The sequence below is a fragment of the Semicossyphus pulcher genome, unplaced genomic scaffold (assembly GCF_022749685.1).
Source record: "Semicossyphus pulcher isolate SPU_LCO1_2020_fin unplaced genomic scaffold, fSemPul1.0.p SCAF_10, whole genome shotgun sequence".
NCBI classification, from domain to species: domain Eukaryota; kingdom Metazoa; phylum Chordata; class Actinopteri; order Labriformes; family Labridae; genus Semicossyphus; species Semicossyphus pulcher.
The window spans coordinates 11,457,233-11,474,057 of NW_027211604.1; the positions used below are offsets into that span (position 1 = coordinate 11,457,233).

The window sequence follows — 16,825 nt, forward strand, 5'->3', positions numbered from 1 at the left end:
TACAAGAAAGAAGGAAGTGGTCCTTAATCTTTCTGCTACAACATCACCGCAGAGGATAATGCACTCTTTTGTGCCACCTTAAATACAATCAGAAGGCCCTAAAAAAAGCTAAGAGCTCTTACATGGGAAAGCGTCTGTCTTTCTTAACACTGGGGCCATCCCTTGCAGGGTCCTCTGATATCTTGATGGCCTCCTCTATTGCAGCCAGGAGACCATTACCCCCCTCCCCTCTCAGGGCTGGACCAAAGCACTCAGGCCTGCGAATGAGGAGACGTACCACCACATTGGCATTCTCTTCTACACTCTCTCCTACGGATTGAAAGAAAAAATATGTAATTTCTTATTAGTAACAGAAGAAAACAGAAACAATGTGAAGTATTTCATCAAATGAAAAATCTGACCATTGACAAACACAGCAAAACGGAGAAAGTCCAGATATTTCTCTCCTCCACAAGGATTCCAGCCAATGTCGGGGTAGCCTTTAGCCAGCAGCATTGGACAGCTCTGAAGTCCACATCCAGCTAAATACTTCACCACCTGGAAAGATATTCATGCACTCAAGTGATGAAGGATTTTTCACAAGGTTTGTTTTGTACCTATAAGTTGTATTTTACCATCTCCAGGTCCTGCTCTTGGAGAGCCAATGCTAGCTCATTGTTGTCTATACAAGAGGCTGCAGCCACATCCAAGGGGGTGGAACCTCGCATTCCTAATGCATGACATAAAATTCCCAGCTTTAGCACAGCTCATACATCAAGAATAAACTATGAACAGTAATACAACAAAGACAATCACCGAGGCCGATGCCACTGTTCTGGAGAAGGTAGCTGAGATGGTCAAACATGGAGCGTTGATTTTGGCGACTGATGCGACAGAAATAGCAGAGGAAGCGGCAACAGTTTGTCACCACCCGAGGGAATCTGATCTCCTATTGAAAGGAAGTTTGTTACAAATATAAAGCAAGGTCTTTCTGAGCATTAAGAATGTTTGATCTATTTCACTTGCGTCAAATCTTACCTTTGAGTCCCCACCGCCCAGTACATTCACCATGACCTCCATGACAGTTTCATGCATGCCCAGAGCTCGCATCAAGTTTGGATGCTGGTAGAAAACTTTGTTACTCATAATGTTCCTAAGGAAGACAAAAAGAAAAGTCTGTCGGATGCACTTATCAAAGATCTCACTTCAATACATGTCATTCAGAAGAAGTGAAACACTATATCTACCCGATGCTTTGAATTATAAGCCTCTCCTCTTCTGGACCCATCTGGACGATGAGCAGGGAGCGGATCTGACCCAAGCACTCCAGCAGGTCCATGGTGTCGTTTATTGATACTTGGTTGATGGTGTAGGCCTTGGGCAGGGCACGCATGAGCTCACCCAGCCCGTCATACTGCCTGTGAAGGAGGCTGAACATCATGCGCACAAGCTCAGGGTTTTGGATGAATGACTCCTGGGCCCAATGGATCATAGTGTGGGAGATCAGCTCCTGCAATGTGCCTGGTAAACACAGCACAAAGAGTTGAGTTATAATATAGAAGACAACAAGAACTGTAAATAAGTAATGTCACAATCTTAGAGGCTCACTTGGTTTTTTATCCTCCTGAGGCTCTGGCTCCACCTCCACCTTCTTCTTCTCCCGGAATGTTTTCACCTTTTCCAACAAACGCAGCAGCCGTCCACGAACTGAATTATCCACTTGTTCCTCCTGTTCCTCTTCTTCAATATGAACACCTTGAGCGGGAAGTAAAAACCTCTTCTAGATAAACTTGCAAAAGCGTGCAGTGTAATTTTAAATGCTAATGTTGGAAGACTTGATAGTGTAGATGAACACTGACCACAGTGTGACAGCAGAACATTGTGGAAAGTCAGCAGAGATTCGCGGACCTCATCGGGAATAGGGCACTCTTCATCTTCAGAGCAGTTCTTGAAGTTCATGAGCATGTTTACCTACACAGCAGAGAGAAACGTAATTTCAAGGTCTTATAAGGTACTTAATTTATTTTCAACATAAAAAAATGCTTATCTTAGATTTGTAAAAATAAAAAAATACAACTCATCCAAAACATGAATGACTCAATGATAAGAAGTGATGTGTGTTCATTGGGGTGTATGTTCTCAAAAAGAACGGCACTTTTTTCTAGACCAGCAGCAATGTAAAATTCTTAACTCATTATGTCATCTACATTTGACCAATTTCCTTACATCATTAAATAATAATAAAATACATCAATGAACTCACTACACCACCAGCCAACTAGGTTTTTTAAGCAAGTAAGAATCTGCCCTGCATTTAACAGTACTTTGAAAAGAGATGTTGTATGCATTTGTCTGGGCATACCTGCTCTTGTGGTGGGGAGCGAAATTCTCGGGTCTTGCGGGCAGTCTCGGCTGCACTCATGGTGAAGGCCAGCATGAGTTCATTGTAGCGGTGTCTCTGGTTGAACTGAATCTGGCTGACAAACTGATCCGAAAAGGCCGTTATGGCCTCCACTCGGTGACGCAGCTCACAGTCACAGAAATACTGCAGTAGTGTGCACATCTAGAAGGGAAAAAGCAAAGTGAATCACGAACACTATATAAACAGCATCACTGGAAAAAGAGCCTTCCCTCCATCTATTTTCTTCTGCTTATCCGGGGTCGGATCGCAGTGGCAGCAGGCTAAGCAAGTTAGCCCAGACGTCCCTCTCCCTAGTAACAGTTTCCAGCTCCTCCTGGGGATCCCGAGGCGTTCCCAGGGCAGGTGGGATATATAATCCCTCCAGCGGGCTCTGGATCCACCCCGGGGTTTCCTCCCAGTTGGACACGCCTGGAAAACCTTGACAGAGAAGCGCCCAGGAGGCATCCTAATCAGATGCCCGAAACATCTCACCAGGCTCATTTTGATATGAAGGAGTAGCGGCTCTACTCTGAGCTCCTTACCCTGTCTCTCAGGCTGAGCCCAGCCACCCATGCAGAGGAAACTCATGTATCTGCAATCTAATTCTTTCGGTCACTACCAAAAGCTCATGACCATAGGTGAGGGTTGAAAAGAGCTTTTGTGTTTCTAGCTAGCTTACCTGTAATTTGACAGACTCCGGTAGCTTCATCTGGAAGAGCCCTTGCTCTAGTTGTTCTTCTTTACTCTCCTCTTTGACCTCTTTCTCCGTTTCTTCAGCTCCTTTCTCCCCGTTAACCGGCTCTGTCTCCTCCACTGTTTGTTCTTGTGGCATTACGGATTCTGTCTGCTCAAGTTCCTCCTCTTCCTCCATTTCTTCCTCCTCCTCCTCTTCACCCAGGCCATCATCCTCATACTCCTCTTCTTCCTCTTCCCCCACAGCTTCCTGCTCTCCTTCCTTCCCTGCTCCTTCTTTAGGTGGTTCCTTTTCCTCCTTTAAATTTGCGTTCTCCTCAGCGGGCTCGTCTGCTCTCTTGGTGCTGAAGACCGTGGGCTCAATCATCTTCAGGATGTGTGTGACATCTTCATCATCGAACACACCCATGATGAGGAGCGTACTGATGAGCTTCAGGATTGGGACAAAATGAAACTCGACACTGCCTCCCACAGGATCTCTCATGGCTTGACCTCCGTCTTGTACAGCCTCGATCAGCATGTTCAGGGCCTTTGTCTTCAGCACCTGGAAATACAAGCAGACTTATGAGTATAAGTGAGTCAAGAAGAATTCCCCAGCATGCCAAATCTGTTCAGTCTTACCTGTAAGGGGATCACTGGACTAAGTGTATAGATGTCTGGATCTGTTCCCACAAACCCAACGGAGGAAAAATGGAGTTTGGGACGCAGACATGTGGTGAGGCCAACTCCTGGTAAAGCGTGAGACTTTTCAGAGTACAGAGTGATACTGCGCGTGTTGTCTGTCATTGGAACTATGAACTCCTTGTTGGTGCCCAGCCTGTTCCTCTTGGCGGACTCGAGGTGCATGCTGATGAGCAGGTCATAGAAGCCGCTCCTCATTGGTCCAGGTAGGTAGGTGTTCTCTATGGCGTAGAAGAGCTGGGATTCATCGACATGGCTGCACAGCGCGTGAGCCACGCGGTTGTTTCCCAAAGCACACACTGAGCCATACAGCTTCAGGGTATGATAGTGGAACTTCAGCAAGTCCATACGTTCAGACAGCTCCAGGATGTCAATACACCTGCAGGATGGAAAGGGTTAAGTTAAGAGATGTCTGTACCTCCTAACAATCTCTATGCAGATTGTCGCAGCTCTGACCTGTTCTCCTCTGGGATGTGGAGAGCCATCATGGTGAGCGGCTCCTGACACTGCACTATCCAGCCAAGCCGCTCGCTAACACGCCCCGTTTCTGGAGCCAAGAAGTTGTTGGGCATGCGGCTCCAGATGACTGGGGTTAACATCTGGACATCCAGTCGAGGAGGACATTGAGGGATAGGGTTCTTGCGTTCACTCCGGAACATGGCAGTTGAGATCGGCATAATGTTCTAGCAAGAAAGAGAAATTATTTATTAGAGAAGTAACAGAACAAAGATGGTCCTGTGTGACTGCAGTGTTGAGATTCTTTGTGACTGACCTTCAGCTTTCCCAGCTCGAACTGAATCATATTCTGACTGGAGGGAAGGACGAAGGCGGCTGGGAACAGTTTTGTGTTTGGCTCCACCTGCAAAAAGTGAACAAAACTTTGTTGCACTAAATTACCTTTAAGACTTTTTAACAGTGTTGCCAACTTAGCAGCTTTCTCGCAACTTTTCAGACCCTCCCGGCAACTTTTGTCCCCTAAAAATTTACCAACTTTTTTAGATAAGTGTAATATATCATATTGTAATTCATTCCCATGTATGCTGCTCAGAGTAATCGCAGTTCACGGCTACTTTGCCAACAGCTCCGAGTTGCTCTCTCTCCTCTCTCCCGTGCACAGCAGCACTGCGCAGGCAGTCAGGGGCGGGCAGGGCTGACCTCAGAAGCACTAAGCGTTATGCAAATGAATATGTGATGACGTCACCAATATGCAAATTAGCGTATGACTTCATCTAGCAAATTTAGCTACTTTCATTGGAAAACAGTTGGCAACACTGCTTTTTAAAGTACAGTATAAACACCAGATTGTAACTGATCTGACCTGGTAAAATGTGTTGATCTCTTTTCCATTAGCGGTGAAAGTCATGAGTCCTGTGTCCAAATCGATAAGACAGCCAATCACGAAATCCTCTTGACTGACTCGAGTCTGCTGGGAGCTGCTGAACTCCCCTCCGCAAACCATGTAGCAGTTACTGCGTTTTATACTGAGGACGCATAAGAAACCAATATTATTGCATGTTTGTCATTTTAAATGAAATCACACATTTTGTTCTGTCGATAAAAATGACATACCTGTCATGAATGTTGCCCTTATCGTCGCCTACAGTAACCGTTACATTTCTCACTTTGCTGATGTCAAAATGAGGGTCATACTGGTGGTAGTCCGGTGTGATCCAGCCCACCCACACGCCACTGGGCTCCTGCCCCGCAAACACTCGCACAGAATAATAGTACTGGTGAAGAAAGGAGAGGAGTGGGAAATCAACATTGTACATTCGTATTGTGTGTTAAATGGCGCATCTGAATTTAACAGTATAAGCACAGCATGAGTTATTCAGATGGTTATTAAACCATAACGATATATATACAAGACATAGTCGTACTGTAGTGGTGTTGAGGATGATGTCGACATCATCTCTGTCATCCGGCACCACATCTTCCATTAAGCGAGGCATGGTGGGGACAACTGGGGGTGGAGTTATTAATGCAGCCTTCTTCGCCTTGAAGAGGAATCTGTAAATAACAGCAGAAAGCACTCACAATATATGAAAATGAAAACACTGTATTCCAGTTGTAGCCTTCTAAAACCATTCTCAGATACCCTACATGAAATCCACACAAACCCTTTCTTCTTGCTCTTCTCAGTTGAGGCATCCTTCTCGTTCTCTCCGTTCTTGCTGGCAGGGATCTCTTTAGGCACAGACGGTTCTTTCTTCTCCTCCTCCTGCTCTTTGCGAGAAGCGGACTTCTTCAGTATTTCAAAGTCAGAGTCCGGGTCCACCTCCACCACCTCATCCTCAGGGATGGTCAGGGCTCGAGTAAGAAGGGTGGTCCCCGCTGGGACTTTGAAGGTCTCGTGAAACTCAACCGGCATGCTGAGTCGGAAGAAGAGCAGATCTGTGTTGGCGTTTTGAGATCCGAATGTCTTGTGGGTCACTTTGAGACAAGGGGCACTTTCCACTGTTCCGTCAACACGAGACACCTGGAGCATAATGAAAGAGGGCAAGGTGGTTATACAGAACGTTTTTAATCATCCAGAATGCAAACAAAGGTATGTGAAATACCTCCATGTGAGGGTGATCAGTAGGTGCATTGATGAACTGGGGAAGGCTCTTGCTGAACCACATGGTAATGTCTCTTTTCATGTTGATAGCAAAGGGTTCAAATCCCTCCTGCAGGCCACAGATGGTGAAGTAACGAAGACTGCTGACGTTCTGACCCAAGTTGATCCGTCCGACCTGAGACAGGCCCAGACTGCACACAGGTATGAAGCCTAGAGATGTTTGATACATGCATGAGTGTGATTTAAAAACACCATGTGCTAATGCTAATTGTTCCTGCTTCTTGCTGTACTTACCCTCTCCGACCTCAATGTCCTTAAAGGCCATCTCAGAGCCTGAGTCACTGATCAACATTTCTCCATTGAGTGTGAACATGATGTTCATCTCTGTGAGGTCAATCATACAACCCACCACATCACCAGATTGCCACTGACGACCAAACGGCTCATTTCCCACATGCCAACGTTGAGCCTGAAAAAGAAAAACTGCTAATTTTAGAGTTTTGTATCAGAATTATTTTCACAACACAAACACATTAACTATGTGTCACTCTCACCTTGAAGCCATTGAAAACGTACGCCAACTCATCTCCGCCGAGTTCAGTGTCCGCGCGAACGCTCGGCCTGGCCCAGCCCACTCTCATCTCCCCGACTGTCACAGCCTCAAACTCAAAGTACCACTTCCCCTGAGTGACACCGTAAGATTTCTCTGCTCTGAACACTCTGATTTTATCTCCACGGGAGCTGCCTGGTCCGTGCCCACCTGTATCAACACAAGCACGGGAATGAACACTTGCAGACTCAATAGATCCCTTTAGCTTTAATAAAAGAACTTGTGGGACTTCATTAAATTAAGGATTTCTTCCATCCTTCCTGTAGATAGCAGAGCAAACTTACTGCTCTCCTGGTCAGGTGGTTCTATGTTGTAACCATATCCGAGGAGCGTGCGAACAGCTGCACAAACTGTGTCTCTATTGGTCTTTTTGGTCTTTTCATCCAGTAGGTTGTAAGGAACCAGACGGGGATTACGCTTGTTCATTATATCCTATAAAAGACAATAATATCAAACATGAACATGTGTTAGTATAAACTTATGCCGCACACTAAAATACTCTAAAATCCACAATACTTCTTATTATTGCCATGGGGACTTGGGGAAAAGAATTGAGGTACCTGCACAATACTGTACGTCCAGCCCTGGCGGACCCGGTCTCTTGCCCACACATTGTGTCCATTCTCTGCCAGTCTCTCCACGAGAGTGTTCTGGTTAGGAGTCAGCTTGACATGGTTCAGGTCCAGAGGGGCTGGTTTATATCCACTACTCTGCATGTAACTAACAAACAATGCATTGTTATCAGAATGGCCAATAACAGCACAGATGCTAGAAGACAACTCATTGCCCAAAAGTAATCAAAACAAACAAACTGTTTGCAGCTCACGTTTTGGGGAGCTTGGTCTTTTTCAGATTCTCCTCTGCCTTCTCATCTCCCATTCCTACATGACAGCCCAGTGCCAGCAGGGTCCTTTAAAATGAATCACAGCAGGCATCATAAATACAAAGAGACACAAGTACAGTGTTGTTAACTAAGCGAGGTCACTAACTTACTTGAGTGTCTCTCCTGACATTGCTAAATTGTAGTTCTTCTCTGGTTCAGGCAGACTCTGGAAATCTACCAGGCAGGGGTGCAGCTTCTTGTTGTCATCGCGAAACTTGAGGTCGATTTTAAAAAGTAAAGTACAAATTTAAGGAAATGTAAAGTGTGCACATTAAAATCTTAAATGGACCAACACTGAAAACACTCACTGGCCCATAGGTCCACCCTTGTTCAATGCGAGTGACAGCCCATAACTCGTGGCTATTTTCTGCAAGCTTCTCTCGAATGCGCTCCAAATGAGGAGGAAGAACAATCTGAAAAAAAATACAAATTTAGAGCTGTAGAAAACATGAAGAAGAGAGGGGATGGGATGGGATTTTACCTGTATAGTGTCCACAGGGCAAGGAGTGAAGGCTGTATGTGAGAGAGACTGTGTGGGACCCAGCAGGTTGCGGATGCCATCAAAATCATGCTTGTACTCCTTGATGGGCTCAATCCGCAAACGGTCTCTGGGCAGCACGGCCTCATAGCACGGAGCGTAGCCCGGAGGGGGCAGGAACTTGAAATCACCATGACGCCCTCCGAGAAGAAATCGCAGCCTGGTAGTCAGAGAAAAATGACATCAGTCTCAAATGCAGAATCGTTTTGTAATCACAAAATAAAGAATAATTCATAATCCTTCATGTCTTACGTGACGCCTGCAGAGAAGCTGACAACAGGGAAGAACAGGCCGTCCAGGTTGAAGTTCTCAAACATGCCCTGTACAGGATGGCCATTGATACGGAAGGAAATACTGGGCACGCTCAGATCCAAACAGCAGCTGATCACGTCCTCTGCTGCCAGGACGTGCTGATTGGGTATGGCAACGTGACGCGGAACACGGCCTGTAGATACATAAAGTTCTATTGTAAATATCTGTAACTTGTTCGCATCATGTAGAAAAATGTAAGTGGTATGAGCACACAAGGACAAGATTCTGTACCATTCAAACAGATACAGATGGCCGATATACAGATGATCTATTCTGTGAAATAACATTGTTTACTTTACCTGACCACAAGTGAAGCCCATCGAAACCGTAGGAGTAGAGGTCGTCCCCGACCCCGTTGCCCCCCCAGCCTTCCCCTCCACCAGGGTAAGGACTGTAGCCCTCCGTCAGAGCCCAGCCCACACGCAGGTGATATGGCTGAGCCGTAAGGAACGGCTCCACGTGGTCAACCATCACCTCGAAATACCACTTCTTATACTGAGTGGATCCTTCACAAGTTCCAAGGAAAATGTTGGGTCTCATGCTAAAGGAGGATCACAAAACAAACAGCAGACTCAGAGCACACATTTAGGTAACTGGTTCTACACATAGTACTGAAGAGCGCTCATACAAATGGACCCACCTGGTAACATAATTGATAATGTTGGTTTGAAGCAGGAGGTCGCGACCTGGAAGCAGATTCTCTGTGATGAGATTCTGATTTGACCTGACAGCCACCCCGTTACACACGCAGAGAGAACAGAGCACGTCCAACACCTGGAAAAAAGGTGAGAAAGAAATCCTTAAATATGTTTCAAAAGATTCTTGTACATATAAAGAAGATAAAAAATATAAGAAGTACTGAGTGTTACGTGTGTCTGACCTTATGATTGCGTCCATGCTTATCCAGCAGAGAGATGATTGATTTGATGTGATTCTCCTGGATGATGTTCAGCACCTCTGGACTCTCAATCAGGACACAATACAACACCTCCAGAATACCTGTCATAAAAATGTCACAATTATTAGTTCTTTTTGCAGAAATATTATCAGATGTTTTTGTCACATATGATCTAAGATACCTGAAGACGCCTCCAAACGATCCAATTTACTGACCAGCCAGTCGAGGTTATCACAGAACAGGGCGCAGTTGGCACGATTACCTCTGATCAAAGAAGCTTGACAAAAAAAGAGATGAACAAGAGATTGTTAATGTATCAGTGACAAAGAAGAAGGTGGATATATGAAACATACATTACTACACTAAAGACTAAAATCACCATGAATACATAGAACCACATGGACATACCTAGCAGTTCATAGAGTAAGTTTACGATCTCCTTCCAGGACTCTGCAGCTTCTTCCCCAGCATACTCTGAAAAGTGGGCTGCAGTGTTGTAGACATTGAGCCGATCGACACAGTCCAGGACCAGAGTGATCATTCCCTGTTAACATTGAAAACTTATGAGGAGCGTAAATACAAATATCGAACAGAAATAAATCCTACAAATGTTAACATGCAGCTGTTATTTATTTGTATTTTATATGAACAGTCATTCCTCAGTAGCAAGACCGACCTCTTCCTGGAAGAGGTTCTGTCTGTTCTTGAGGGAGCGAAGCTTGAACTGTTTGTCCTCGTGCTCCAGCTCCTCCTCGGGGGGTCTGAAGTAGAAAATGAGGTCCTGTAGGGAAAGAACCACTGTGTCCATGGGCAGAGACGGAGGGTTTGCAGATTTGTTTTTCCCACTCAGAGCATCCAGCCCTCTGAAGACATGAAAAGAATGATGAAAATACTATAAAAATTGTCTTTTAGCAAAGATTTGAATAAAATAAGTGAAATAATTCTTATGTACTTGATGAACTGGTGGAAGAGGCCTGTTGTGCTGTAAATCATTCTGGCAGCTTGGTACTCTTCAGTTTGTGAACGAGCCACTGTGAGAGCATCATCCATGTGACCTTCTTTATGAAGTATAGCCTAAGAACACAGGTGCTGTTAAAAGTATACACTCAACACTCAAACATACATATATTCTGTACATACAGTATATGCAGACTTACATGTGTTGCTCCAGCTCTAATTGGGTAACATGTTAGCATATTATCCTGCTCACCTTTCTCTTTAAAGGACCCAGACGGGCAGATTTGGCGTCAACAGCAGCATATGTCAGCCAGAGGCCAGAAAACGCGTGCTGCACGAAGCACATGGACTCTCCATACTTAATCTCAGGTGTGCCCATGCCTTCCACATCTCGCTTCTGGGCCACTTCAATTTTTTCCTGTAGTTGAAATAAAAAGTGAGTTCTTCACTAAGGCTGGGAAGTATCTCTGATCTGCATCTTAAATAAACACTAAATAGTCTGGCACAGGTGACTTTGCGTTAAAAAGACCTTTGAAATTCTGAAGCAGAAGGCGGACATCTTGGAATTCGCCTTCTCCGCGTCCACCAACAGCAGCCCTTTCTCTTCATCCAGACAAAGGTATCTGCCTGTTGTAATGTGACGAATCCGGAAAGACTGGCCCCATTTAATGTGGCTTCCGCTCCAACTAACAACAGACACAAATGAATTAGCATTAGCAAACCGTCAAACCTCTAAACACTTATTGTACAACAGGTTGTCAAAGGAATCGAGACTCTTACGCAATGCGAAGTGGCTCAAGTCTCCACAAGGACCGAGCATGGCTGCACACAGCTCCTCCTTCATAATGAGCAACCCTGAAACAAACAACATGACAGTCAAAAACATTCACAAGCAATGTTGTAAAATAGTCTAAACAAAAAATACCCTTCACATATTTTACTATTAGAAAAAGGGGCTTTCTGATTCAATAAAACCTTTATTTAAACCTTTTAACAGTCCCTGTGTCACCAGACATGAGACACGCAACAACAGAGGCATGTTTTATAATGTTAGGAACATGCAGCAAATTCAATATAATACTTTGGAAAATGTTTAAGATTTGGTTTGTGTTTTAATATTTAATGGCGTGTAGAGCAAAGCAATAAAAGATATTGGTTACCTGCGCTGGTCATCTCCTTGTTCAGCTCCTGGGATTGCCAAACACTCGTCCATGTGTCCATGGAACAGCCTGAGCACATACCCTCCGGTCAGAAACCCTATAGGAAAAGAGTCATAATGCTAAGAGAGAATAGACGGGTTTATGAACAAACAACACTTTTAACAACAACAAAATTACGGACCTTCAGCCAGCTCGCATCCAGACATCACAGGGGTCATGGTCCACAGAGTTTGCATGAAGGAGGCATCTACCATCAAGTCACCACTGGCGTAGGACAGATGCTAAAAACAGTGGAGGTTGTATTATTGGTAAGATTAAGACAAATTGTCAGTTATGATGCAAGTAAATGAAAATCATATTTACCAGATATCTCTCTGAAGAAACGCTGACAAGAATGAGGTCATCTCCCACTCTGACCTTCTCTCCTTCTGACCTTTGCTTAGAGGCCGGATGGATGGTCCACCAGCAGGCCTCCCCTTTGAGGGACAAAAAGATTCAGAATAACAACATCTACATCTGCGCATGTGGAACGTTATGCGCAGTAAAGTGCATGTCTACCTGTTGAGTCTTCCTGCAAGCCCACATCAAAAGCCAATTTGTCTGTCAGTGAGCGTGAAGTTGTCAAACAGCTCAAGTACTGCGGGATAAAAAGAGGGATAGCCAGTGAGCGTCATAAGATGACATGCAATACAAAGAGGAGTAAAAGATTGTGAGGAGAGCTGCTACTTAGAGAGGACATCATAGAGCAGCCACATGTTAATGTTAATGTCCTCACCATGCTGGAGTGAGTGTGTTTCAGGAGGATGGCGTGTCCGTACAGCAGGGTCCGGTGACCCCCACCTTGTGACGACTGGGAGAGGAGGAAGTCAATTAAAGGATAAAAGGAAGTTATCACATTCAAAGTTGTTTATTTAAAACCCCTTCAATTTGAAGAGAAGGTTTAATTGAACATAAAAATAACATCTTAAAATCTTTTGTTGTTATTATATTATGTGACCATTGAAATGAGAGGTAGCTGCAGTGCAAACATACCCATTTGTCCAAATCGACAGCCTATGGTTGGCAGGTGGGAGAGCGAAGAAGTGTGTGGCGTTGAGTACGAAAAAAAACAAAGTGAGTTTTAGCTGTTGAATAATACACTCCTTTTGTTTAATATATCATGAGTCATTAAATCAACCCATTGAAGAGAGGTACCTGTTAACCAAGTCTTACCTCATCCACAGAAGAGTTGGACAGCATCTCCTGTAACGCTCGCACAGACAGGGACTGCTCCAAAATGAAGCAGCAGATAGCAAGGTCTGGAGGGACATTCTAGAAACACAGGACAAAGAGTAAATTATCAAAGAAATAGTTTTATTGTTAATTGATAAAAACATTAAGCACCGTGTCCTTTCACTACCTGAGCGTTTGAGGTGGTCTCAAGGAAACAAAGACGATTCCCAAATCCTTCACATGACAGACACAGCTTGATCTGTTCCTTCAGAATAGCTGCAGTGCACTGCAGTACCACTTGATCATCCTACAAACATAAGCAGGTTTAAATTGAACATGGAGACAGAGCAAGAGGGACTGACAGGTAACATAGGTTCTCAGCTAGAAGTATTAGAGAAACCTGGCATTTTGGATTTAAGATAACAGGCTAAAAAACCATAATAGTAAAAAAAAAGACCAAACACTAGATCAAAACCTAGTACAGTATGTGTCTGACCGCATCAGGTCAATGTGCGCTTTTGTGGGCAATAAGTTACAAGGACTTATGAGTCCGATGACAACGTGTTTGAAAGCAGGTGTGAGCTGTGGATGTAGGTGAGGACAGCAGACGAGCAGCGAAAGGAGCAGCCCCGCCTACTCCCTGAACAAAGTATCCAGAGCCGTGTAGACAGAGAGTCGCGTCAGTGGAGGTCCAATATGCACCATGATCCGCCATTGCAATGTCGTGAGTCTCTCTCTCTGTCTCTGAAAATACTGTCACTCACTTAGTCAGTCAGTCAGTCAGTCAGTCAGTCACATGCAGAGCCAGATCATCTATCGACATAAACAAAAAGCAGAAAGTATGAGGTAACAACTCTGATCGTGTGTATTACAATTTTTAAAACCAAACATCACAACTAGCTGCAGACACACCATCAACAGTGACTCTCATCACCTTCACTCCTCAGTGACCCTAAACTGGTCTAACTTTAATTTTACACTTGCCATATACTGTTATGTCTTCATACTCCTACTTACTTCCATACTACTGCACTTTATTAGGTTATCAATACGTTGTTTCTGCTGCTGTAATATACACTATTGACTGAATATTCCAAATCATACTGCATTATATACGTATACATACTGTAATTAGCATACTGTATTTATTTGACACTTTTAATACAGCACCTTATTTACACTGCACCATTTCATACTTACACTGCACCATTTCATACTGCTTAATGTTGCTACTATTACCCATATATGTCACTTTATCCCTCCCTGCTCACTTCAGATTGTCACTTATGTCACTTCTGTATACCAGCTGCATATACCTCTTATTTAATTTAATTTTGATTTATTCCTATCTCTATTTGTATTTGCCTTCTTGCTACTTGCTTCTTCCTTGCCTTTCTGCTGTTGCAACAACCGAATTTCCCCTCTGGGGATCAATAAAGTACTATCGTATCTTATCTTATCTTAACATTGTCTTTACTGCTCCACACATTCTTCTTCAAACTGACCCACATTACCCACAACTTGAGGTTCAGGTGTGTTATGCTAGTAGAGGCTAATGTAGCCTTGTGCTGCTAGCCCCAAACAGAAATAAGGAGCAAGTCAGTGTCACATTTCTAGTCTTTACCATTAAACAAAGTTTTTTATCACAGCTCCCTCTGAAACCATAAATGTCTCTGATCATCTTTTTCACGTATGCTTTATTATAGTAAGTACTCTGCAAGAGCTTTAAACAAGCCCTGATATGTAAAATTGGTGACTCTCCCTTACTTTCATTCTACAAAGCCTGATTCCACATTATGCCTGTTAAATTTCTTAAAGATCGCCACAAACTTGGGGCAACACATAAATAAAACCACCTGGAACAACAGCTTTTTTCCCCTGTTAATGTATTCCTCTGTGCCTGCTGTCACTGGCCCAGCTCTAATAGCCCACCTCTCTGGCGTCAGACACCAGCCACTCCCCTCTAACTCTCTATTTCAGGCGGCTGCACCTGCTGTTCACACATCCCTTTCTGGAAAGCAACAGATATTTAGGATTTGAATGCCAGGACAAAAAAAATGGGCCACACTGCACTGACTCAATCATACAATTAGTCGTCTTGCTGAGGAGAGGAATATTTAAAAAATCACTTTGAGTCACTTCAGCTTCAGCAGTTGTTTTAATCTGCCAATACTTCTGGTTCCCCTCAATCGAGGCACACGCCATTAAGTAACAAGATACCAGATAATAACACGTATCGTTTAAGTAAAAAGAGTTTAACATACTTGTTTAAACTATTAGTGTTGCTCATTTAGTGTACCTTATTATAGAAGTGTCTTTAAAGAGTTTTAAAGAGGTGTTAGTGCACTCTGTTTATCATTTTACAATAACAATAAAACACATATCCTACCTAGTAGACACAAAAGTCTATTTAGTAGTTTGCCTTCAGCCACTACATTGAAAAAAAAAAATCAGTCTTGGCAGATAAAAGCAAAACAATTCATCAAAATATTAGAGACAATTTGACAGCTGGACAATCCCACCACAGCATATGACACAAGTAAGTATTGAGTTTCTGTCACGGTCTGTTCCTAAGTTACTGTGGGCAGAAGAATGCGTCGACACAAGCAGGCGCACCAACAGGCTGACAGGCACACTGACTGAATGACTGATGCCATCATGACAAAATGACGCTTGGAGCTATGTTGTTCAGTTTATCCAAACTTCATCGTGTTTTTGCCAGATGATTTTCCATGTAAAACTACTATAAAGGAAATCTGACATAAGGTTCGGACACCAGCATTGGATAACACACATTAAATCTACTTATAGTAAAGTTCCCACATGGACTGAAGTAAGCAGGTGCTGAATTGGGCCAAGCTTTGAACTGTTAATCCTCACACACTAAATATAGAATTCAGCCAGTTCAGGGTGAACAGCGGCAGACTGACAGTAACTTTGTGTCACATTGTTAACATATTTCCCTTTAGTGCTGTTTCAGGCCTTGAGAGAATGCCATCATGTACCGTGTTTTGTTGTTTTTTAGAATGAACACAGATTAACCATTTACCCTTAAAGGTGGGGGGTTGGGAAGCTGGAGCCGATCCCAGCTGTAATTTTACGCTCACAATCACACCTAGGGCCAATTCAGAGCCCCCAATTAACCTAACCTACATTTTGGACAGCGTGATGAAGCCAGAGTCCCCTGAGTAATCCAACGCAGGCATGGGGAAAACCAAACTCCTCACAGAAAGCCCAGTTGGCTAGCAGAAGAACCAAGAACATTTCTGCCCAAGGCCAGGATCCTCATTTTAAGTGGCTACAAACCGATTTTCAAGTAATACTTATAATGCTGTCTAAAGATAATTGCTGTCTGGCTTAAATCAGGGATAGAGTTAGCAGGGGTTTAAAGAAACCCAAGAGTCACTGTGTGGAACGTCTACAATGGCTGAGTGTCAACGCTGACCATCCAAATAGAGGGTGTTACATACAGTAGACTGCCAGCAAGGCCACAATGCCCTTCTGCAGGCTTTGGCCAAAGGATCTGAGGAGGAAATGTGATAGCTCCCCAGTGAGTAATACAGCAAAAATAACCAAACTAAATTTAAAATTTATATCTTACATTATAATACAGCAAATGAACTAAGCTTCAGTATGTACCGACTGCCACCCATGCTACATATTTGCATTGAAAACACAGTTCTTAAATTACAAATTGGCGCTGCGGCTGAACAAAGACACCCTGTGGACTCACCTGATACAACCATATAAAGTTTTGTTGTGGGAAATGTTCACTGAGATCATACAAGTAAGATAACTATCAGGGTACACAAATAGTTACATGCAGGAATGTGACATGAACAGCAGAGAATGACGACTCTGCTGGAGCTGATCCCTATGTGTACCAGCAATGTATTTCCAAGAAGCAGCTAAATGAGTACATGTTACATTATCAGTAATTA

At 43.7% G+C, this 16,825-nt stretch overlaps 1 protein-coding gene across 1 annotated transcript in view; it reads right to left on the bottom strand.

The window, feature by feature from the left end:
- LOC138597199 (ryanodine receptor 1-like) overlaps nt 1–16,825 on the bottom strand; it is a 46,025-nt gene that overhangs the window by 28,544 nt on the left and 656 nt on the right. Inside the window, 44 exon segments of the mRNA XM_069668770.1 lie at nt 123–309; nt 402–537; nt 615–709; nt 796–928; nt 1,018–1,132; nt 1,227–1,500; nt 1,588–1,734; nt 1,839–1,950; nt 2,342–2,542; nt 3,060–3,617; nt 3,695–4,133; nt 4,211–4,437; nt 4,527–4,613; nt 5,073–5,235; nt 5,324–5,484; nt 5,635–5,764; nt 5,875–6,233; nt 6,316–6,524; nt 6,609–6,783; nt 6,869–7,074; nt 7,209–7,356; nt 7,485–7,644; nt 7,751–7,834; nt 7,918–8,021; nt 8,116–8,220; nt 8,289–8,505; nt 8,598–8,790; nt 8,957–9,198; nt 9,298–9,431; nt 9,538–9,656; nt 9,737–9,832; nt 9,964–10,099; nt 10,232–10,418; nt 10,508–10,629; nt 10,766–10,930; nt 11,042–11,198; nt 11,293–11,367; nt 11,673–11,769; nt 11,854–11,953; nt 12,036–12,148; nt 12,231–12,309; nt 12,448–12,522; nt 12,867–12,983; nt 13,072–13,191. Of these exon segments, the coding sequence (XP_069524871.1) occupies nt 123–309; nt 402–537; nt 615–709; nt 796–928; nt 1,018–1,132; nt 1,227–1,500; nt 1,588–1,734; nt 1,839–1,950; nt 2,342–2,542; nt 3,060–3,617; nt 3,695–4,133; nt 4,211–4,437; nt 4,527–4,613; nt 5,073–5,235; nt 5,324–5,484; nt 5,635–5,764; nt 5,875–6,233; nt 6,316–6,524; nt 6,609–6,783; nt 6,869–7,074; nt 7,209–7,356; nt 7,485–7,644; nt 7,751–7,834; nt 7,918–8,021; nt 8,116–8,220; nt 8,289–8,505; nt 8,598–8,790; nt 8,957–9,198; nt 9,298–9,431; nt 9,538–9,656; nt 9,737–9,832; nt 9,964–10,099; nt 10,232–10,418; nt 10,508–10,629; nt 10,766–10,930; nt 11,042–11,198; nt 11,293–11,367; nt 11,673–11,769; nt 11,854–11,953; nt 12,036–12,148; nt 12,231–12,309; nt 12,448–12,522; nt 12,867–12,983; nt 13,072–13,191 (7,259 nt within the window).